This window comes from Trichomycterus rosablanca, chromosome 25, assembly GCF_030014385.1.
Source record: "Trichomycterus rosablanca isolate fTriRos1 chromosome 25, fTriRos1.hap1, whole genome shotgun sequence".
Taxonomy (NCBI): domain Eukaryota; kingdom Metazoa; phylum Chordata; class Actinopteri; order Siluriformes; family Trichomycteridae; genus Trichomycterus; species Trichomycterus rosablanca.
In genome coordinates, this window is record NC_086012.1 from 15,860,877 (window position 1) to 15,883,818 (window position 22,942).

At 39.9% G+C, this 22,942-nt stretch overlaps 2 protein-coding genes across 2 annotated transcripts; one reads left to right on the forward strand and one right to left on the reverse strand.

The window, feature by feature from the left end:
- Positions 1 to 249: 249 nt before the first annotated feature.
- Positions 250 to 17,301, forward strand: tgm1l1 (transglutaminase 1 like 1). Its single transcript, XM_062987445.1, has 14 exons — positions 250 to 363; positions 8,238 to 8,521; positions 9,001 to 9,192; positions 10,737 to 10,988; positions 12,344 to 12,462; positions 13,018 to 13,125; positions 13,743 to 13,920; positions 14,217 to 14,355; positions 15,265 to 15,457; positions 15,638 to 15,791; positions 15,897 to 16,181; positions 16,287 to 16,447; positions 16,560 to 16,696; positions 16,984 to 17,301. The coding sequence occupies exons 2-14, from the start codon at positions 8,239 to 8,241 to the stop codon at positions 17,129 to 17,131; spliced, it is 2,349 nt and encodes a 782-aa protein (XP_062843515.1). The 5' UTR covers positions 250 to 363; position 8,238; the 3' UTR covers positions 17,132 to 17,301.
- A 352-nt stretch (positions 17,302 to 17,653) lies between these two features.
- abhd4 (abhydrolase domain containing 4, N-acyl phospholipase B) lies at positions 17,654 to 22,352 on the reverse strand. Its single transcript, XM_062987446.1, has 8 exons — positions 22,232 to 22,352; positions 20,986 to 21,074; positions 20,779 to 20,883; positions 20,224 to 20,512; positions 19,909 to 20,093; positions 19,700 to 19,811; positions 18,882 to 19,068; positions 17,654 to 18,710 (listed from the first exon to the last, which is right to left on the reverse strand). The coding sequence occupies exons 1-8, from the start codon at positions 22,252 to 22,254 to the stop codon at positions 18,621 to 18,623; spliced, it is 1,080 nt and encodes a 359-aa protein (XP_062843516.1). The 5' UTR covers positions 22,255 to 22,352; the 3' UTR covers positions 17,654 to 18,620.
- Positions 22,353 to 22,942: the final 590 nt, after the last annotated feature.

The window sequence follows — 22,942 nt, forward strand, 5'->3', positions numbered from 1 at the left end:
CAAGCAGAGCCTACACACACACACACACACACACATGTACAGTTACTTCTGGCAAGCAGAGCCTACACACACACACACACACACATACATGTACAGTTACTTCTGGCAAGCAGAGCCTACACACACACACACACACACACACGTACAGTTACTTCTGGCAAGCAGAGCCTACACACACACACACACACATACATACATGTACAGTTACTTCTGGCAGTAACTGTACATGTGTGTGGGGGGGTGGGTGTGTAGGGGTGTGTGTGGGTTTAAAGAGCACCACACAGATCGGACTGTTCAGTCAAACCCACTTGGTGATCAGACTGTGTGCAGCAGAATTAACGGAGGAATCACAGCAGATTGCGGGTAAAGTTTCTCGTTTTATTTATTTGTCGGCTTTATTATTTGGAAGTGAAGTTTTTGATATTTTGTGCACACATGGAGACATTCAGCTGTAATCACGTCTCAATTTCCAGATACTTTCCTGGTATTATAAGAGATTTAGACTTTAAATAAGTTAAAGCCGCGCAGTAATGTTTTCTTTAAAACCTCTGGATAAGTTTTGCGCTCTTTCTAACTTCTTAAAGTTGAGTAAACACGCACAGGGAAGGAATTTGTGCAGATTTAAATGCACATTTACTGTTCATTTCATTAATTCGCTTTCATGTTCGTCCACCGCGTTATCCTGGTCGTGGTCGCGGTGGGCGAAACGCAGTTTTATTTATTTATTAAGATTTTAACGTCATGTTTTACACTTTGGTTACATTCATGACAGAACAGGTAGTTACTCATTTCATCAGTTCACAAGTTTAATATCAAACACAGTCATGGACAATTTGGACGTCTTTGGACTGTGGGAGGAAACCCACGCAGACATGAGCAGAACATGAAAACTCCACACCTGGGGATCGAACCCAGGACCTTCTTGCTGTGAGGCGACAGTGCTACCCACTTGCACGTCTTTGGACTGTGGGAGGAAACCGGAGCTCCCGAAGGAAACCCACGCAGACACGGGGAGAACATGCAAACTCCACACAGAAAGGACCAGGACCGCCCCACCTTCTTGCTGTGAGGCGACAGTGCTACCCACTGAGCCACCCTGTCGTCCACGCTAATGCTGTAGCACATCCCGTCGAGGAGCCTCGATCGTCACCTTCCAGACACAACCAATCATGTCTGTCTGGCTGATAGCACCACTGGGCATTCGAACCCTGGATCCCAGCAGCAGTGTGATAGCACAATTTACCCCTGTGCGCCACAACTGTTTATTTGCACAATGTAACATATTGGATGAAATAAAACATAACCCCAAAAAATTTTTATTAAGAAATTGAAATGTAAACAGTTTTGCCTTTATTACATAGAAAATAGGAACTTATTTTCACTTTCAAATTCAACAAAACATGGAATTCACCCAGAGGTGCCCAAACGTTTGCATAAATCTGTACTTTTTCTTTTTTTTTTGCACACCTCACTTTTCTTACACCAATTTATTCAAAACGATTTGATTGAATCAGCTTTTGAGGTGTTCCATCAATGTACACCATGTAGGGTTTAAATCAAAGTCATTAAAAAGAAGAACACTGCTTGCTATTTTAAAATACTACCTAGAACATTATGTGATTTGGGACCCAGCAACTACAGTACATAATAACACAGGGAACTGGACAGTTTCATATAAACATAAATAGTTTTTATACTTTATTAAATTATTAACAGGGCAGCACGGTGGCTAAGTGGGTAGCACTGTCGCCTCACAGCAAGAAGGTCCTGGGTTCAATCCCCAGGTGCGGAATTTGCATGTTCTCCCCGTGTCTGTGTGGGTTTACTCTGGGTGCTCTGGTTTCCTCCCACAGTCCAAAGACATGCAAGTGAGGTGAATTGGAGATACTAAGTTGTCCATGACTGTGTTCGAAATAACCTTATGAACTGATGAACCTTGTGTAATGAGTAACTACCGTTTCCTGTCATGAATGTAACTAAAAGTGTAAAACATGACGTTAAAATCCTAATAAACAAACAAATGATTAACAGTGCAACATATTGTATGTGACAGTAAAATGAACAAAATCACTGAGCAGAATCAGATTAACATTTGATTTTAATAATAGCCAGTAGTGTACAGTTAATTCCAAGTGCTAACTAAACATGCCAATCATGCTGATTATAATTAGTAGAGATGCAGTCAGTTTAACAAAGCATTTCCTGACAACATGTGTGTGGTTATTATAAAATGATCATCACAGTTTTACTGGTGCATGATGCAAAATATACTCATTATCAAATCATATTAAATCACAAAGTTTTAGTGTTTGGATAAGAATGGCAGGGCTTTTTTCTAAATGTGCTTGAACACAGGCGCTGCGCACTGTGGGTATGAGGGTGCTTCTCAAATCAACAGTCTGAACTTTAACACAAGCTCCTCTCTCAGTTCAAATCAAGCTTTAGCTGTGAAATTTTTTTTGAAATTACATTTTTAACCAACAGTAAAAATCAAACAGTGACTGTCGGTAAGGTAACTAATCCTTTATAAACATCATAGAGAAAATGGGGCTAATACCACTGGTGTAGCATAAATGTAGTAAAAAACACTATGTAGTAAAAACAATGTGCTTTACTGAGAAGAATTAAAGGCTACACGGAGGGTAGGGAGTGCAAAAGGTGGAGTGTTTTTACTGGGACTTATCTCTACACCCAGCCGTGCTCTCACAGATTCCAAAAACAGGAATGGAGCTCAGCTGACCAACATCAACACCCACTGGATAAGACAAAAGGCAGAAATCAAAGATTAGAAGAAAAGTTAAATGACGGAATTAAAAAGCAGAACTGAGGGGTTGCAGAACATAAGGAACTGTGGTAGCCTGTTTGTTGTGGATCTGCGCCTATGACCAGGTAGTTTAGATATATCCAGATGATGGAGCAGAAAATATAGGGAGAAAATAAAGTGTGTAAAGATTTCGACTGCATGTGTTTTCGGTGTAAAGCTATTTAGATCTGAGCAGAGAGGTAAAGGGCAACAAAGAGGTTAAGATTAACAAAAAAATGGACTGTCAAAATCAGATGCAAAGCACAGAAGTCTATTATGCTATGGCTTAAATATTAGCTGTGCTATCGACCAGCCAGGCGACCACACTGACATGATTGGCTATGTCTGAGGGGGATGGCCATTTCACCATCTATTGTACATAATATTGTAAAAAAAAAAAAAAAAAAAAAATAAATAGATTCAGGGAAACAGAAAGAGGGCAAGAACAGAAACCACCGCTTGTGCATGTGTGTGACCTTCAAGCCCTCAGATGGCTTTGCATGAGAAACTGTCCTGTTACTGTGATAAATATAGCCTCATGGGCTCTGGAGTGCTTTAAAAATTGTTGTCACTTAATACAGTCGGTTGCTGCATCAAGAAATGCAAAATGCAACCATGAGTCCTGCATCAGTTCTGTGTTCTCTGTGTCAGAGCTCAGTTCAGACAGACCAAGACACAGAGTAAATATGTGCTCATCCTCATTTCCCAAACTATTAAAATGTGTTATTAATAGGAAAGGTAATACAACACAGTGGTAAACACGCCTCCGCCCCGGAGTAATAGCACAGATTTCAACACACATCCTCGTACACCCCTTGTACCCATGCAGCAGCTCCGTTTGCAAGCTGCATTCAAAGATTCTGATGCAAACAAGCAATTTTGCATGAATTTATATTATTTAGGTAATATTCATTTATTCATTTTTTACCACCACTTTATTACAGTCATGGTTACAGTGGGTTCAGTTTCCACAGAATCTCTGGGCTCAGTGCAGTAACACAACCTGTACAAGATGCCAATCCATCATGGGGCCTCCGCCAACCTCCCTCCCTCAGACACAGCCAACCATGTCTGTATGTAGATGCCCCAATCGACTGATAGTATCTCTGGGGATTCGATCCACGGACCTACTTTCCCGGGTTTTTTTTGTTTGTTTTAGTATTTATTTATTAGGATTTTAATGTCAGTTTGGTTCCATTCATGACAGAATTGGTAGTTATTGGTTACACAAGATTCATTAGTTCCCACACAGACACGGGGAGAACATGCATTTGTTTAATTCATTCATTTTTATTTTGTGTGTGTGTTTCTTCATGTTCTTTTTGAACCCCCCTATCTTTCCTGTGTCCATTTAGTTATATCCACATGTGCCCCCCCCCCCCCCCCCCCCCCTACATGTGAATCTATCACAGTGCTATTTAATCGTGGTTAGGTAAGCTTACTAATCTAAGTTAGGCTTTGAGAATGTGTAGCATGTCAGTGTGTGTGTGTGTGTGTGTGTGTGAGTGAGAGAGAGAGAGAGAGAGAGAGAGAGAGAGAGAGAGAGAGAGAGAGAGAGAGAGAGACCTGGCACTGTAGCAACTGCAGTCAGGAGGCAGAAGATCAGCCAAGAACAAGGCATAGATATTTAACCCATAATGCACCTGGTTTCTAACCTTTTTGTGGCAAACTGGTGGTGGAGCTCATTGATCTTTGTGTGCCATTAGTGGACTGCAAGTGTTTTCCAGCTGGTAAAACAATGGCACCATAGAGGATTTAGTAGCTGACAAGGGATTCCCCAGATTGAGCAGTAATGGACCAAAGGAGGGTCAAGAGTCAGTGAAAAAAAGGTCCTCTGTTCAGTTTCACTTTTTGTTCAGCCGTTTAGTCACAACACTGGACATACCTAAGATTAATGGTGCTATCCTGTAGGGATTATAAAATTTTTTTCCTCTGACATGGTGCAGGTGGAAGCAGTAAAGATTTGTAGCTAACTGTCATGTTTGAGTAGGTGGTACGTATTAAAGTTACATCCAGACAAATACCAGGAACCTTGCTTTTCCAGCAGAACATTGACCCGAGCATCACACCACCTCCCACATTCTTCCCCAGTGCATCCTGGTACCAGCTCTTCCCCAGCTGAGCAGCACACATCGTCCATGTGATATAAAAGAAGACGTGATTTAACTGACCAGGTTCGTCGACTTTGATTGCTCCATGGTCCAGTTCAGACGCTCATGTGCCCATTGTAGGCTTTTTCGGTGATGGACAGGGGGTCAGCATGGGCACTTTGATTGGTCTGGAGCTGCATGGTTTCATACTTGATGTTCCGACACCTTTCTATCATAGCCAACATGAACGTTTTCAGGGCGGCACGGTGGCTAAGTGGGTAGCACTGTCGCCTCACAGCAAGAAGGTCCTGGGTTTGATCCCCAGGCGGGGCGGTCCGGGTCCTTTCTGTGTGGAGTTTGCATGTTCTCCCCGTGTCTGCGTGGGTTTCCCCCGGGTGCTCCGGTTTCCTCCCACTGTCCAAAAACATGCAAGTGAGGTTAATTGGAGACACTAAATTGTCCAAGACTGTGTGCGATATAACCTTGTGAACTGAAGAACCTTGTGTAATGAGTAACTACCGTTCCTGTCATGAATGTAACCAAAGTGTAAAACATGACGTTAAAATCCTAATAAACAAACAAACATGAACGTTTTCAGCAATGCATGCTACAGTATTCCGACAGACTAGGGTGTGCTTCCCTTTTGGGTGGGCTTTTGGCACCTGCCGCTGGTCACCGGTTCTTCCTCTTTAGACCACTGGGAACACCCACCAAGACCTGCCAATTTGTAGATGATCTGACCTAGTTGTCCAGCCAGTTCATAATTTGGGAAGAGTGTGAGGGGTCAGGACGCCTCAGCTAGACTTCTGTTCTCTGAGTAATATAAACTAGACTAGTCTAACTAGTCCCAACTTCATGCTTGCTTTACGGTCTACACAGGAAATCAGCTGGTCAGTGCTGTATAAAAGGCGGCCAGTTCTGAGGGGAATTCTGTTTGTGGATTACTGAAGGTATTTAATAATTGCTCTTTGTTCAGGAGCCAAGAAATCTGTTACACAGCCACTGCAAAAACACTCTTTACCCAACATGCCCAACCTTTGCTATGCAATAATTCAATTCAGAGTAAGTAGTTAATTATTGTTTGGATCTACTATGGGCATGGTTCTCTGTGGTCAAGGTCACTAAGGGAGCAGTTTAAATCTGCATACCAGGACTCTCATAAATCATGACGTGGTCATAAAGACACACAAACATGGACACTCCTCAGACTCTGCTCCTCTATAATGCAAGAAGTTGAATTTCTCCACTGAAGTTGCACTGGTCAGTTTTTGAATTGTTTTGCTGTTTAGAAAAAAAAAACAATAAAAGAAAGAAAGATATAAAACATATAAAATCGAGTGGACCGTATTACCCTTGTTGGACCCCTTCTGTGAATCACAATGTTGACTTGTTCCCAAAAGCCCTGCATTCCAGCAACTCAAACATCCTTTACTTCTGTGCTAAATGGTCAACGTCAGCGGAGTAACTGAGGGTCTTATGTACCCCAGTGCAACTAAAATTAGACCCAACATGCCCAAGTGCACCAGATACATCACAGCGAATAAAATCCTTGTTACTTTGTGGAAGAATTGTATTCTATTGATCAATTCACAATCTGTCTGTCTGTCTATCTCTATCTATCTGTCTGTCTGTCTGTCTGTAAAGATCTATCTATCTATCTATCTATCTATCTATCTATCTATCTATCTATCTATCTATCTATCTATCTATCTATCTATCTATCTGTCTGTCTGTCTGTCTGTCTGTCTGTCTGTCTGTCTGTCTGTATTTACATTGCATGTTTGGCATTAAGCAGACACCTTCATCCAAATACTCTGACAGAATATAGTCTACGCAATTGAGGGTTAAGGGCCTTGCTCAAGGGCCCAACAGCAACAACCTGGCAGCGACCTTCTGATTACTAGTCCGGTACCTTAACCACTAGTCTACAACGTCCCTATATGTGCTGTTATGCTTAGTATTATTTTACTGTGCATTCCTGTTGATTTGTAAGAGGTTGAGATCTGTTTGGAAAAACTATGAAAATACAGGGATTGTGGGAAAAAATGTTTAGAGAAAACACACAAAAAACCCCAACAACAGAAACAGAAATGAAGGGATGTAGAAGGGTGGGAGGTCTGTCTGGAGAGAGAGAGGGGGGCAGATACAGGCTGGTGAATGGAATACAGAACTGTGGACTGAACTGGCACACACACATGGTTCTCATTAGCCACAGTTTAACCACAGTTCTGATCCCGTGGCCTCACGAGTCCGCTGAGGTTTAATGAATGGCGTATCGGTACATCAGCGTGTTTTCTTTCATGGTGAAATGCATCATTATGTGGTGAATCAGATATTTACTGATTATTTACAGATAAACACTGTGTTGACCATACTCTTTCTAGGGTGTAGAGACTTTTTAAGACACACTTGTTAAAGTCTGTAAACACCCCACTGTTTATATGAGTCGACGCATGAAATCAAGTTTATAAGTCGCAGGGAAAAAAGCAATTATGTTCGAAACTGTGCCGAAACAGCAGCTGCCGATCGGGTTCGGTTTAATACTGGCAAAAAGTAATGCTTTTGGTTTCATTTTGCTTTGTTCTGCTTTTATTAACAATAACATTGAGGCACGTGCTTAATGTAATCTGTGGAAATAAAACTGCAAATTCAACAGGACGGAGATCAAGTGATAGTTTTACTTGCCTCAGCCATTGGTGGCCAGGAGTCCTAGGAAGCACAAATTGGCATGTGTATTTAACATGCCATCTCTGTCTTATGTATTGATCGGTGCAAACCTGGACAATCTCGGGTATCTGTGAGCTCATATTTTTAAAAGAGAGTAGCAGGTTTCTGTAGTTTTATCAACAGGGTTAAGAATCTAGTCACACATCGTATAAGCCATGGTGGCTCAGTTGTTAATGGACTAGCTTAGTAATCTGATGGTTGCCGGTTCAAGCCACATCTGATCCTGAACCTCAATTGCTGGGATTGTAAGTCACTGAATGAATGTGCCCATTAAATAACTCTTTTCCAAGGATCCAGAACTTTCTATCTTTATAGATTTGTACTCTGCTTAGATCATTTCCCATATTGGTTATCATGGTTTGACCCACAGATGCTCTTTAGGCAGGTTTGAGAACGTTCTTTCCTTATATAGGTGCTGGCTCCACACACTCTTCTCACACAGTTTCCAGTACATCATATTCACATACGGGTGTGAATAAAAACCTTACACATGTATGAAGTACACATGTATTCACCATCAAGTTATGTTTAGCCAAATATAGTCCTTCAAATGCCATGAAAAATGTAATACTGGACACTGAACAAACACTTACTGTAGTTCTTTGTTCTACCTTCAGAATGCCCAGCTCCAGGTCATCAGTCAGAGACGGTTCAACCATTGGGCGCTTTCATGGCGCTGAAGCGAGCAACGGACGAGCAGAGAGAGACGACGAGGAGCCAGAGAAGGACACGCCCACCAATACCAAGAAGCAGAAGGGAGGCTGGTTATGTTGCTGTCGGCGACAGAGCAGCTCATACGAAGACACGAATGAACTGAACCCCGAAGTCACCAGAGAGAAAGAAATACTGGTGCCGACCCCAAAGCCTCCTCCACCTCACACAGTTAATGAAGAGCTCAAGGGTGAGAGCTGAGTTTAGTTCCAACGAAACCATTGTTCAGCTAAACCTCTGTATAAAAATGGTTATATGATAGTAATTACAAGCAACATGACCGCTTCTGTTTATTATGACATTATAAATGTGGTGTGGTCAAAGTCCAGACAAGACCCATCCATCATCAGTGTCTTAGATCTCAATGCTCTTTGACTAAATAGGCACTCGGACACATTCCAAAAATCTCAAATAAGCCTTTCTAGAAAGTATAAGGCTGATATATGCTCAAAGGGGGGGCCAGCTCTCAATTAATGGCCATGGTTTTTGAAACAGAATATCTGACAAGCCCATGGTCAAACGTCCTCATACTTTTGGCCATAAAATGTGTAGGTTATGCCAGGGTTGTATGTATCTGCATATCTACAACACCTGATAGATACACTATTATATTTGACTGTAATAATACTCTACCCTAATATCCAATTCTCATACTTGCGTTTCTTTCAGAGTTCAGTCTGATCGTGTGCTCTGTGGATCTGCTCAGCTCAAAGGTGGGTCAGAATCGTACGGAGCACCACACCGACCAATACCACGGAGATGAGCTCATCATCCGACGAGGCCAGACCTTTCAGATCGTGCTTGACCTCTCCCGCGCTTTTAACGTCAACACAGATAAAGTGCATCTGGAGCTGAAGACAGGTCAGTATGAGGCATTACACACTTTATTAAGAACATGCACATCTGTGAAGAACAGCTACCTAAAAGAATCCATTAAAATGTCATGGAAATTCAGCTGGGTCAAAAATGTACACACATTAACTAGGATTATTCATTTAGTGGGGTAAAAAAAAGTCTATAATTTCAATTCCCCAATAAAGCTAGTGATTTTTTCTGCTCATATGAATATGGGCAGTTTGACTGCACCCATTATATTCTTCATTATATTCTTTATTGAATACGAGTCTCTTTCCATGGTCAAGGAAAAAAACCTCCAAACGGTCTCCTTATGATCAAAGGAAAATTGTCCAGATAGTCAGAATATAAGCTAATAATACAAGTAATACAAGACCCACCTGAAAACAGGCCCTTTACTATACTGAGACCGCTGAATCATGAGTGACAGTGTCCACAGTCAAGCTTAACATTGGCATGTTCTTAGAGGCTATAGATGTTTCACTTCAAATTTATTTTGTACCTTATTAGTTTACATTATTAGAAATTATTATTAAATTACATGGGGATTGGTGGTTCCGGTTAGATCCTGTTAGTAATTCTACTTTGCCTAGTAGTTTGAACACTTAAACCTTCAGCAAATCAGGGCGTCTTTGTATAAGTTAAGAAAATAAATATTCCTGTCATCAAAGCTTTTGGAAAGTACAGTGGGAGACAAGGGCGGTATTCTTTGCCTGATAAGGCCCGATAAGTGCGTGCTTTCAATCGTCAGCCTCTTGAAAACTTTTATTCCATGTGATACACCCTAATGCCAAAAATAATGCTGTCCTGTCAGAATAAAACAGTAGAAAAAAGTTCACGGTGGTTTCTGCTGGATGACTGTAATTCTAAGCTGTGTAAACATACAATTTGCCAAGGTGGAAGTAGCCAAAACTGTACTTGATTAGAAGCAATTATCCAAAACAACTTTAATAAAAATAAAAAGTACATTATTTAACAAAAAAGTATGTATAAACACCTCTTAATTAGTACGTTTGTCCATTCCAGCTGCACACACTGCACATTTTTTCAGTTTGGGTTCAGGTTGGACTTTAAGAATAGATTTCCTGTCAGTGAGTGTGGGGAAGTGGAGAAAGGAAGGGTGGTGAACTATCCCCTTTCTCTCACTTGTGTAATAGTGAGGCGCATGTTGTGTTAAACTTGACTCATTTCCCACACAGGCATAAATCACACTACTACGCCTTGATGCAAACTGGAAATGATGCAACGATTCAAATATTTAGCTGCATTTATTGCATTTGGTAACACCAAGCTGCGAATCCAAGTAAATCAGGTATTTGAGAATCGAACTTGGCACATTTGTAAGCTGTTCAACAGAAGCAGATTTATAGAGAACATGTTTGCTCCAAAAAATCAAAAGATAAGATAAGATAAGATAGCCTTTTATTATCCCTCAGGGGGAAATTTGTAGAAAAGTAGAGAGTAGAAACGTGTTTGAGCTTCAGGCTGTAAAAATTATATGAGCTCAGTGCATTTACACTTGGGTCTCACTTGAACCTTTTCCTTCAAAGGATTGCTGCCGCTGGTGTCGAAGGGCACGCACATAATCATTCCTCTGGTGGAGGAGCTGGAGGATCTGTGCTGGGAGGCCAAAGTTGTGGAGCAGAACGCCAATCAGATCAAGCTATCCGTCAACTCTCCAGCCAATGCAATAATCGGCAGGTTTAAGCTCACAGTCGTAACCAGGACTTCAGAGAGCGAGTCCGTCACCACACATGACCCTGGAAAAGACATCTTCATGCTTTTCAACCCCTGGTGTGAAGGTAAAACATGCTGAGAAACTGGAAATGGTAATCAGTAATGGTTTGATTAGAGGTAAACTACTGTATACGGCCAAAATATTTGTTTACAAAGCAAGGCCTATAAAGACCTGGTTTGATAAGAAAGTTGACTTTGACCCTACTTTTGGTAAACATTTAATTGTAAACCAGGGCTTCTTGCCCTACATCCACCTCACAGATGCTGAATGGGCACAGATTCACATAAACACAGTCCAATATTTTGTGGAACGTTGCACAATCCATATAAATGGTTATGGTTTTGGAATGTGCACAGAGCTATAGTAGCTATAGAAATATAATAACACTAAATAAGAAGGCCATGCAATCAAGGATGCCATGATACATGATACGTGTCCTTTACAAATGTACACTGTATGTAATGCTGTCAGATTTAGCACTGTGTGCATCTCTCATGGTCTTGTCTATTTCTTGTACACCCTAAGTGCTAAACCACAGTATTTATCTTTCACACCAAACCCTGTGGTTCGGGGTCTATGTAGGTCTCTATCAGGTATTTTTGTATTATTACTGCCAAATGCCAGAGTAGTTAGCTAACGAAAGGGGACGCTGCTAAATCTCAGGGGGAAAAGCCCTAATCGGCACATCCACTGCATAACCTTTCTGTACCGTCTGATTTCTTTCACTTCTTTCAGCACTCGTGTTTTCCTTGAATTAAAATCTCCCTCTCTGCCTGTTTTCTCCTCTAGATTTCTGTTTCTATTCCCATCAGAACTCTTGTCTAGCTTCCTCTAAATGTGCCTCTTCCTGTCTTAGCCATCTGACTTCACTTAGTAACTTTCACTCAGCTGATTTCCCAATTGTCCTTTTTTTTCTTTAATTTTGTCATATTTTTCTCCCATCTCCCATCCCTCTTTCTTTTCCCCCGTGCTTTATGTTTGGTACAGTACCCAACATCTATAAAATATGGACAAATACATGTGGAAACCTGGCCGTGAGCTTGTTGGACATCTCATTTGGAAACAGTTGGCTTGATTTTTTGCATTCTTTGCAGTAATAAGAGACTCCGATCTTCTGGAAGGCCTTTTTTATAAGAATTTGTAGAAATGTGTCTGTAGAAATCTGTGTTCATTTAGTCAAATGAGCTCTGAAAGTCCATACACATGTTTTATACACAACAACTTAATGCTCAGGTAGGGACTGTGGCATAAAAAATACGCCAATGTCGACCTAATGACTTAGATTTTGATATTATTATCCTGTCTCCTTCTAACAACTTATGGCATAAAAAATACGCCAATGTCGACCTAATGACTTAGATTTTGATATTATTATCCTGTCTCCTTCTAACAACTTATCTTTTATCAACCCTTTGACAGAGGACACAGTGTATATGGACGACGAGGACGAGAAGACGGAATATGTGTTGAATGACACCGGAAAGATTTACTACGGCACTGAAAAGCAAATCGGTGGTCGCACATGGAACTTTGGACAGGTACAGTGAGCGAGATTAAGCTCTGGGTTAAATACAGGTCCATTACAGTAATCTAAGTGTTTGAACTGCAACTGTTTTTAGCTGAACATTTTGTAATATTAAGTAAATACGTGTGTGTTGCATTAACTGGATGTCAATAGACAAAACTGTTACTTACTAAACTCCAAGCTGTTTCTAGCTTTAGATAAAGTCAGTGTTTATGACTCCAGAATATGAAAGAGATTAGGTGAAAAGGAGACGCATGGAGGAGAATCAAGGAAGAAACCACTGCCAACCAAGAGAAACATCAGAGCTCATCTGACATTTGTGATAACGTTCTATGGATTGACAATCTGTGGTCTCATTTTGTCTGGCAAAAGTAAAATACAGCAAATCATTTTCAGTTTATTAAAGGAAACAGGAGTAATCAAAAGAAACACATGTTGACAGAAAATATTATATATATTTTTTTAAATACAGAACACAGGAGCTACAGTAATAAGCAACATTTTGCTTTTGAAATGATCTACAGCACGTAAAATGTGTCACATTCCTCTGTGTGTGTGTGTTTCTCAGTTTCAGGAGGACATTCTAGAGGCTTGTCTGTACGTACTGGAGAAGAGCGAGGTGCCTTCATCAGGCCGAGGAGACCCAGTAAATGTGGTGCGAGTTATCTCAGCTATGGTAAGTAATACAGAGCTATAAGCTATGTAAGTTACAGAAGTTTGTACTTCATCACTGCCAAGTTGTCACTGTTGGTCCCTTGAGCAAGGCACAACTGACCAGTTGAACCCCGTGAAGTCACTGACCGATTTTGTTTATAGGCTTAAACCCGCTATCATGTAATTGTAATAGGAATAATATAAACCCTTCATGCTAGATGTAAACTGTCCTGCTTTTTTATACTGCCAACTGTGTAAGACAGATTATACTATGCCCTCTGTATTCCTTTACCACTTGTGCTGGTGCCTTAACAAGACAGTAGGAGCTGCAGTTGCAGCAGCAAGATGGTGACACCCTATTCGACCTTTCCTCCTTCAGACATTAATCATGGTGTCCAGAGACAAACCTGCATTTTGTAAAACTACACTCATCATTTTAAAGAGTTGGTGTTCGGAGTGAATACTAATGTAATTAGTAATGAGTAAATACTCTTACAAATTTGGTGTTTACCACTTGCTTAATGACACTATAATATGATATATCATTGTTGAAATTGATCAGAATATATAACAGAGTACTGCATTTAAAGATTAAATAAATCTTTTAAAAAGAAACACTTTTCACACTTAATGCTCCAGATCAATTCGCCCGATGACTGCGGAGTCCTGATGGGGAACTGGTCAGGAAATTACCACGGTGGGACATCTCCTACGGCCTGGAGCGGCAGCGTGGACATTCTCAAGAGATATTATAAGACTGAAGGTGTTCCCATAAAATACGGCCAGTGCTGGGTCTTCTCTGGGGTCACCACCACAGGTGTGTGAGTGTATGAATGTGTGAATGAGTTTGGAAGCTCAGGGCTGTATCACTGCTCAGGCTGACCCTGGCCTATGAGAACATACCTTACAGGACCCTGCTAGCTTCTGTCCTAAAATACCCTGACTGCATTCTAGCCATTCTGTCCTGCTGTGGTACTGACTCATGTGATGTTGGTGGTGGGTGGGTGTGGGTGGGTCTACCCTCTGTTAACCCGTGACAGCATCTGAGTTATGTAATTATCTCATTAACTCTGTATTATATTAACAATCTCAACTTCTCTCTCTCTCGTCCAGTATTGAGGTGCCTTGGTATCCCTACCCGCAGTGTAACAAATTTCCAGTCTGCCCATGACACTGATGTCTCTTTGACCACTGATGTGTATTTCGATGAGAATATGGACCCGATTAACTCCATGAACTCTGATTCTGTGTGGTGAGTCTTGTGTTTATCCCATCGCTGGTCAAGAATATATCGCAAACACTGAACTTACTTTTACCACCTTCTCATTAAGAGGTTTTTCTTCCAAAATGCTAAACTTACTTTTACAGTGTCTATTAAACAATAAATGGAACAGTGGTCTCTTCTAAGATTTGGGGAAAAAAACAAGTCTGTATCTTTATGCTGAGAGGAAATTAGTCCAGTTGGTGTTCCAATATTTGTGATATTCCCGCCCACCACTAGCGGGAACAGCAAACAAAGGAGACGCTGATAATGGCATGCTCAAACAAAGGGAGACAATAGTAAATAGTCCAACACAAAATTATCCTCAGTCTTAGGACTGGAAACGCTCCTTTAACTAAAATGTTTGTTTTTTGAGAAATAAACCTAAAGACAGGGAGCTGAACCCTGTAAGTTCAGCTCACACTTCTAACACAGATTTTCTATACTGAGTTTATACCTCAGTTAGTCCGTCTATGTATTTTTCTGTTTCAGCTTTCTGTTCTTTCTCTCCCTTTTCTTGTACTTGTTTGTTGTAGCTTTCTTTTCTTTTTCTTCTTATCTTTTACTTTACTTTTACTTTTCTTCACTTTTCTTTGGCTGTTCTTTGGCAGATTTACACTGACATGGGCTTGGAGATTTTGTATTAAACTTTAAATTGAATATGGACCCTCTAGTGGAAGAATCCACCACTGGCCAACATCAAGAAGTGGCTGTTTACTTCACTTGCTGAAAGGAGCGAGTGTCAGTCTGCAACCCTTCTTGGCCACTGAGAGAAAATCAACAGTGACTAAATTGGAATGAAAAGAAAGTAGTCTTGGCTTACAAGCTTTTCAAAACAACAGTGAAAGAAACCATAACGATCCATTTCTTAACTCCATTTTTGTCCTTTTTTTCCTTCAGGAACTTTCATGTGTGGAACGATTGCTGGATGGCACGTCCAGATTTGCCACCCGGTATGGGAGGCTGGCAGGCTGTTGATGCCACCCCGCAGGAAACCAGTCAGGGGATCTACCGCTGTGGCCCCGCCTCTCTCATGGCAATCCGCACAGGCCAGGTTTACCTGAAGCACGACACACCTTTCATCTTTGCAGAGGTGAGATACAGTCATGGCAACTGGAAACTAGGTTTGGGCACTTGAATGCTCGGATGAAGACGTTTGTGTTCTAGTCATTCAATCACAGAAAATCAGAAGAGATGAAGCAATTAGTCAAATCCTACAACAAGGGTATATAAACCTTTGATTTAAAGACAATGCTTTTCTTACACCACCTAGGTAAACAGTGATAAGATCTACTGGCAGCGGAACTTGGATGGCACCTTTTCTAACGTCCACATTGAGAAGAACGTTGTGGGACACTGTATTAGCACTAAAGCTGTTGGCTCTGACCAGCGTGCTGACATTACCCACATGTACAAACACCCTGAAGGTAAAAACACAAAGACAAACATCATAAAACACATGTACATTATTATGAAAACTGTAAATTTGTCTTACAATTATAACAAATGCTAACATTTAACATCCTACACAGGTTCTGAAGAAGAGCGCATTGCTGTTGAGACCGCCTGTCGGTACGGTACCAAGCCGAATGTGTACCCGCAAGCAATGGTGGAGGATGTGATCGTGGAGGTGAAGGTGGAGGGTGAGGGGCCGAGCATGGGCGCAGATGCCCATCTTAAGATTGTTGTGAAGAACCAAAGTTCACAGCCACGGAAGACCACGCTGCACAGTCAGGTGGCGGTTATGTACTACACTGGTGTTTTCAAAACTGCAGTAAAGAGCGAGAAGCTTTCTGTGCAACTGATGCCTGATGAAAGTAAGTCAAGTACCAAGCCATCAAGATTTATATAAGACTTCTATAAACAGAAATGTGTGATAGAAGTATGAATGACTTTGTGGCTTTGTGGTTCAACTCTAACAGAGAAAGTCATCGACTGGGTGCTGCCATACCGGGACTATCAGAATCAGCTGGTGGACCAGGCATCTCTGATGCTCACTCTGTCTGGACGGGTCACTGAGACCAATCAAGTTCTGGCCTCTCAGACCACCTTTAGATTACGCTGTCCAGATATTCACATTGAGGTGGGAAAACTTTTAATATCACTTTCATGTCATTAGCTTTAATCCCCATATAAATATACAGAGCAAATATATCATTCTTTGTACCTTCTTTTGGTTTTGTTGGTTTATTCAGCCTCTTGGAGAGACCTATGTTGGGAAAGAAGCTTCGGCCAAGCTTACTTTTACCAACCCTCTACCATGCATGCTGCAAAACGTGGTGCTCCGAGTGGAGGGTCTCGGACTAAGGAACCTCCATCCTATCACAGTGGGGTAAGAAGCCAAAAATGTGCACACAATAAAACTGTTAACTTCTTATATGGTGCCATAAAGCATAGAACAATTTTGACTCATTTTATTTGTATTACAAATATTTTAGTATCAAAATATTATAGTTTGAAAGCTAATTTGAATAAAAATTAACATCCATATAAAATATATATTTTTAGTATATAAAAGCTATAGCATCTATACAAAAATGTATATTTTCTCAAAAAGCTGTATCATATTATATCCAAACAATAAGAACTGTGAGCTAATATCATTTTTGTTTCTGGCAGTGACGTGGGAAAGCATGCTACAGTGACGGTGACTGAGCACTTCATCCCAACTATAGCTGGGACGAAGAAACTGGTGGCCTCCCTGGACTGTAAACAGCTCACATACGTGCATGGTGTTGCCGACATCATCGTACACGAGAGCCAGTGAACGCGCCATGTCCAGTGTTTCCAGTGTATCCCTTATATTGTAGTCTGCTGTCCTGTCTTGCTATTACACACAAACATACCACTGAAGTGCAAAGTGTTTATACACTAATGGACACTTTTGTGACTGAATCACCAAACAAACACACAAATTAAAGTTATTTTATAAGCTTATTCTGGATTTTCTACTGGCTTATTGAACACATAGTGTATCATTATGCATACAACTACTTTCATTTTTATTGTGGCCCTGTAGAACGTTTTATAATGTTGTTTTACTCTGCGCCCTGACCTCATAATTCCTTGTGTATGATTATCATTGACTACAGCTGATGACTTCTAGAAGTAGAGGGGCTTTGTGTGGTGCCCCTGGAGCCTTTTCATATTTCAGCCAGTGACCCATCATCTCTAAACAATCTGAGCTTTAATTAGGCTGAATTGTTTTGATCTTTAATTAACCCAAAGCTCTGCCACCACTGCCCTCTAGTGGAACTTAGAAATACAATTAAAGACATTATAGAGGAGATACAGCATACAAACCTGGATTTTAATATTGTTATAAAATACAATTAAATCTTACAATCGAGGATTATTTAATAAATGAGTGAAGGACATACTGTTGGCTAGCAAATAAAACATCAATAAAAATAGTCACATGCAAATCAAATCAAAACAGACTGCAGACTCAAAGATAAATACAAAATTAAATTAACATATTAGAAGTCAACCTTTCTTACATTTTTAAATTTCTTATAAAGCAATTGAGAATTGAGCAATTATGGCACAAAATAAGTAAAAGATTTTACAGAGCAGAACTGTGTTTAAAAATGCTTCTTAGTCACCAACAATGTGCGTCATATACAAGTCCACTAAAACCAAATGTGAGGAAGGAAAGATGTGAACGTTTGTGCGTAAATGAAGCATGAGAACAAATTTTGCTTTAAAGTAGATTGTGTAGTTAGTATAAAATGACAGGTCTGTTTTAATTAATGGAGCTTATTTACAGCTAAAGAGTAGTATACCTCAGGATGGGCATACACCCCAAAACTACTACGGCAATATTACAAATAAAAGGAAATAATTAGATGATTTATTGGCTTTTCTCCTAAATGGCATGAACAACCTCTCCCTGCCCTCTCACTGTTTTTTTGCACCAGCTGTCGACCAAAACTGGCAATTATAATGAAAAACTATCTTTACACACTGGGGCAACAGAGACTTTGACCCTAAAGTCACTCTTTAGTGATAACTTCAGCAATGTCAGCTAAAGTGACCTTAAGCACCGATTTTTGACTGATTCTAAAAAGTTGGTGGAACAGATTTGTTTAAGCATAAATGTGGGAATCTTGAAATATTCTTTTTTTTTTTTTTTTTTTAATACAGAGGTCTCAATATGAAACACTCACAATCTAGACTGGCACATTTTTTTTTTCCTGTTCTTTCTCTCACACTCAAACAGACAAACGATCACGATTAGACGTGTAGTTCAAAATTCATTGTTCAGTGTTGCAGATGTTCTCCACTACTTGGTTGAACTTGTCAGGTTGGTCTGCATATACGTGATGAGAAGCATCATCGATCAACTGGGAAAGAAAAGAACAGAATAAAAATAGTGAGACCATTTAGCTTAAAAGAAATTAAAGTAAAAACATTACATGTATTAAAATGATTTGGGATTTAATAATAAGAAATAATAAAAATAAATAGGCCTTTTTTGTACGTCTATTGTGAGTTTTCTTGCTTTCGTGACTTACCACCACCTGTGTGGGGCTCTGCCCTCTGATGTTGGCAACATGTGTCCCGCTGTTGCTGTCCACCCAGGAGCGTGCACCATAAACCAGCGTGATGGGCATCGAGGGCGGCAGCAGGTTTACTCTTTTTATCATGGGTTTCTTTGCCCAGCCCAGTGATTCACACATGGCTCTGAATCCAACCTCACCACTGAAAACCAGAAACAATGTTTTAATAAATCATTTAAAGTGAGCTTGGCTCAAAACCTTATGAATTTGCAGCTACTTGTACACGATGTATAGTATTCAAAATAAAAAATGAACACCTATGCATCTGTATGTAGGAATGTTAGTGATTTCCAAACCATGGCTATTAATATGGTGCTTCCACATTTCTGGGAAGATGTTCCACAGGATTTGTATTTTCAGAACTCTTGTCTTTAGGGTTTTGTGAGGACAGAAAGTATATTCCTCCTATATTAGAGTTCCTCCTATAGCTAGTCATGTAAATGATGATTTCTATATGATTTCTAGGATGGTAAGGGGGTACAGAGGGTAAAGTGTATGCTGCTCTAATGAATACAATTTCTTTATATGTCGAATATACGTTTTATATATTAATACACTGGACAGGGTGCCAATCTACTACAAGGCTTTTGCTAAACCCCCCTCAGACACAGCCATTAATGTAATCTTTTTTTCTCATCATGAAAGACTTGTAATGCCAAAGTGAGGTGATTTTCACACCTTGATGTTTGGCAAATGTGAAGATTTTAACAACCTACTAAATGATTTTATTACTTTTTGTTTAATATGTTATTATAAGTCCTAGTGGTGCTTACCTGGGTGTTTGAGCATTACAGTGATACAGATACTCCGCCATAGTGTTATCATCAAACAGGTCCTCAAACTTGCTTCTAAAATCAGGCCGAAATCTTTTTACAAGCCCTGGACCTGCAGGATAAAAACAGAACGTTTCAACTGTAATTAATTAAGAAAATGTTCTTATTGTTTCTAATAATACGACTCATCTGTTTGGTCTGGTCCTCACCCCACGGTCCTGCTAATCTGACGATGGCCAGAGGGTTGAAATAGCTCAATACAGATGCGGCTGCTTTCACCCAGCGTGGAGGACCTGGTCTTTTGATTTCTGAATTCTGACCAGATGACCCATCCTGCTGAACCTGAGGTCTCTCTGGGAAGCCCCAGGGATCTACCAGGATGAGGTGACTCACTCTGGGGAACAAGGTGTAAAAGTCCTGTATATTTACTGAATTATTAAAGAGTACAACTGATATTTGGGAACGTGCAGCTTTTTTTTTTTTTTTTTTTTTTTTGAAAATATAAAAACAAGACCCTCCCTCACCTTTCAGGGTACTGGATGGAATATGATGATGCCAGGTAACCTCCAAGGCTGTGGCCCAGAAGGATCATACGCTCCAAACCCATGCTTTGCCTCCATTGCTCTATAGAGCTGACAAACTGCTCTTCGGCTAACGAGGCATCATTAGGAAATGCAGGGCGGGAACTCCTCCCAAAACCAAGCAGGTCGAAGGTGTAGACGGGCCGTGAGCGACTGAGTGCGTCCAGGTTTCGGACCCACAGACCAACTCCTCCTCCAAAGCCATGGACCATCACAAGAGGCATTTGAGAGGCTAAAAGACAGAACGCATTGAGAATGGATTAAAGACTTCTACAGACTATTCGATTTTTCCCACTCCCTTTTGGACATACACCTAAATAATACCCCCAAATGGTTTTGGATCTACGTGGCTCTAAAAAAATGTTTATATTGCACAAAGAGCTTTAGTCACAAAAAAAAAACTCAACATACGACCATACGACATTGCAAAAGCTTAATTCTGACTTTAAACACCACTTTAACAAATCTTTTGGGACCCTGTCCTGCTGTTTTTCTGACCTTGGTCTGAAGTTTTGTGTGCTGCTTTGTTGGTCACAGTGAGGGTCCATATTCTGTTTTGATTGGGCAGCGTTACAAATCGGGACCACACGTCATTCTGTATACCTTAATAAAGACAAAAAAATTTGAAGAAAGTTATACTATTTATTTATTTATGTCAAAAGTACAACATGACAAGTACAACAAAGATAACAACCTGACACTCACAGGCAAGAATTTTGGCTTCACAACTCTTCAGCAGAGACATAGATGTCGGCCGCCAAGATGGCCACCAGGACCAGTTTTCGGAGTTTTGCCTAAACAAAGAACACAGGTAAGATGGATAAATATTAATAAGTTCATGAGTCATGAGGTTAAAGGCACACCCAAAATTCTAAATCATGCACTACACATTCATTAGTATGTACATTTATACATACTTTACACACCTAGTCCCACTCTAAATGTAAACAGTGATGCATTTATTTGATAGCAGTCTTGCAAACACTGGAGAAATGGCCAAGCATCACACTTAAAGGCATTAGTATTAGTAGTATGTTTAGATTCAGCTAGATTTCAAAATACCTTTATTACTACATATATTATAATTTGTTGTTGATACTTAGTCCATAACTAAATTAATGTCTTTGAGTACAAACACTGAGTTGTCTGTTAAATTCACCAAGATTTTACCTAAAGTATGTGGACACTTTTCTTAATGCACATAAGCCTGGTAACATTTGCCCTACAAAATATGTTGGTAGCATCTTTGTCAAAAAGATTCACCTGGAAAATAAGTTTAAGCTTACTGACCACTTAGTGTGGCTTAGATATTGGACTACTGGTTGACAGGTTGTAATTGACAATTGTAGGTAACTTTGGGCTAAAGTATCTGTCAAATGCATTCACAAAAATGGGAGATGATTGTCCTTAAGTGGCCCCAAAAGTGTTCTGACCTTAATTCTATTAAACATTTATTGTTATAGCTATAAATGTGAAATTCTTGTACATAATTAATTACTACCCAACTATCCTGGCAAAATTTATATAGAGGAATGACTAAATTAAATATTGACTAAATGACAGTTACTAATGGCTGTTGTAGATCTCAGAGCTGGAAACAACCAAGTAATAAACAGAATTAAAGAGGATTGTAAAACTTTTATAACTTATTCTTACTTGACATCTTTCCCACTTAAACTGATAGAAATCCCAGACACTGACAATCTTCTGAATGTAAGGTAAATCTATACCATACTGAACTATAGTTAAACATCATCATGACTCAGCACTGGATCATAACTAAAACTCCTACTATACTTAAGGTGCACATGGACATTTAATTTCATTATTTATTTCCAACAAGGCTGCCAACAGGTAACAACACACCTGGTAAACAGTATAGTGTATATAGGTGAGTATCAGAATAAAAACAACAATGTCAAATACTTAAGAGTGAGTAATCATAACTTACTCTAATTCATTCTCGTCCTGCATTTCGTCTCTTAAAGGACTGATTGGCAGCGACCGAAGACAAAATAAAGCATTCTTATATAAATTATATAGATAAATAAATGCACTATACAAGCTTGATACTCTCTCCTGCTTTCTAAACTGTAGTTTGATTATTCAACGCGGTAGTGCCACGCTTCTGTTTATGTAATCCGGGCTTTGTCCAGAACCACACTAAGTTCACTATATAGTGCACTACTTTTGAAGTTTTGCTGTCTTATAAATCACCAAATAAGCAATGCACTTAATGTTCAGCCTACATTTAACATTACACAGCAGTATGATATTTAAATGAGCATATCAAAATACATTAAACGTTTATAATATATTTTTAAGTGTGTAGGGTTTAGGGTGTGTAATGCAAATAAAGATACAGCCCAGGACCTTTAACGTCAGTTGACTACAAAACAGTCTTGCGCATTCCTTACTGTACACTTGCGTAAACAATTAAGTAACACATGTACGCCCGTTTGTATTGCTAAGAATATAACATATTCATTAAATTTTTCAAAAACACCACTATTCTTATTCCAGGAGTAGAACGTATACAGTATTATTTGCACCCGGAACTTATAATCCAAATACATTTTCGTTAGGAACTCTTTGGTAGTTACACTAAAGCTGTATCCGATTACAATAAAAAGTGCACTAAGTAGGGTAGGGTTAGTGTATC

Bases quoted from the DNA above. Each gene is read 5' to 3' on its own strand.
- tgm1l1 (XM_062987445.1), top strand. From the start codon at position 8,239: ATGCCCAGCTCCAGGTCATCAGTCAGAGACGGTTCAACCATTGGGCGC. The intron at 13,921-14,216 runs GTGTGTGAGTGT...TCTCTCGTCCAG, and splicing joins CTCTGGGGTCACCACCACAG to TATTGAGGTGCCTTGGTATC. The intron at 16,697-16,983 runs GTAAGAAGCCAA...TGTTTCTGGCAG, and splicing joins CTCCATCCTATCACAGTGGG to TGACGTGGGAAAGCATGCTA.
- abhd4 (XM_062987446.1), bottom strand. From the start codon at position 22,254: ATGCAGGACGAGAATGAATTAGA. The intron at 20,884-20,985 runs GTGAGTGTCAGG...GTCTTTATTAAG, and splicing joins TGAAGCCAAAATTCTTGCCT to GTATACAGAATGACGTGTGG. The intron at 18,711-18,881 runs GTAAGTCACGAA...TTTCTTTCCCAG, and splicing joins AGAGCCCCACACAGGTGGTG to TTGATCGATGATGCTTCTCA.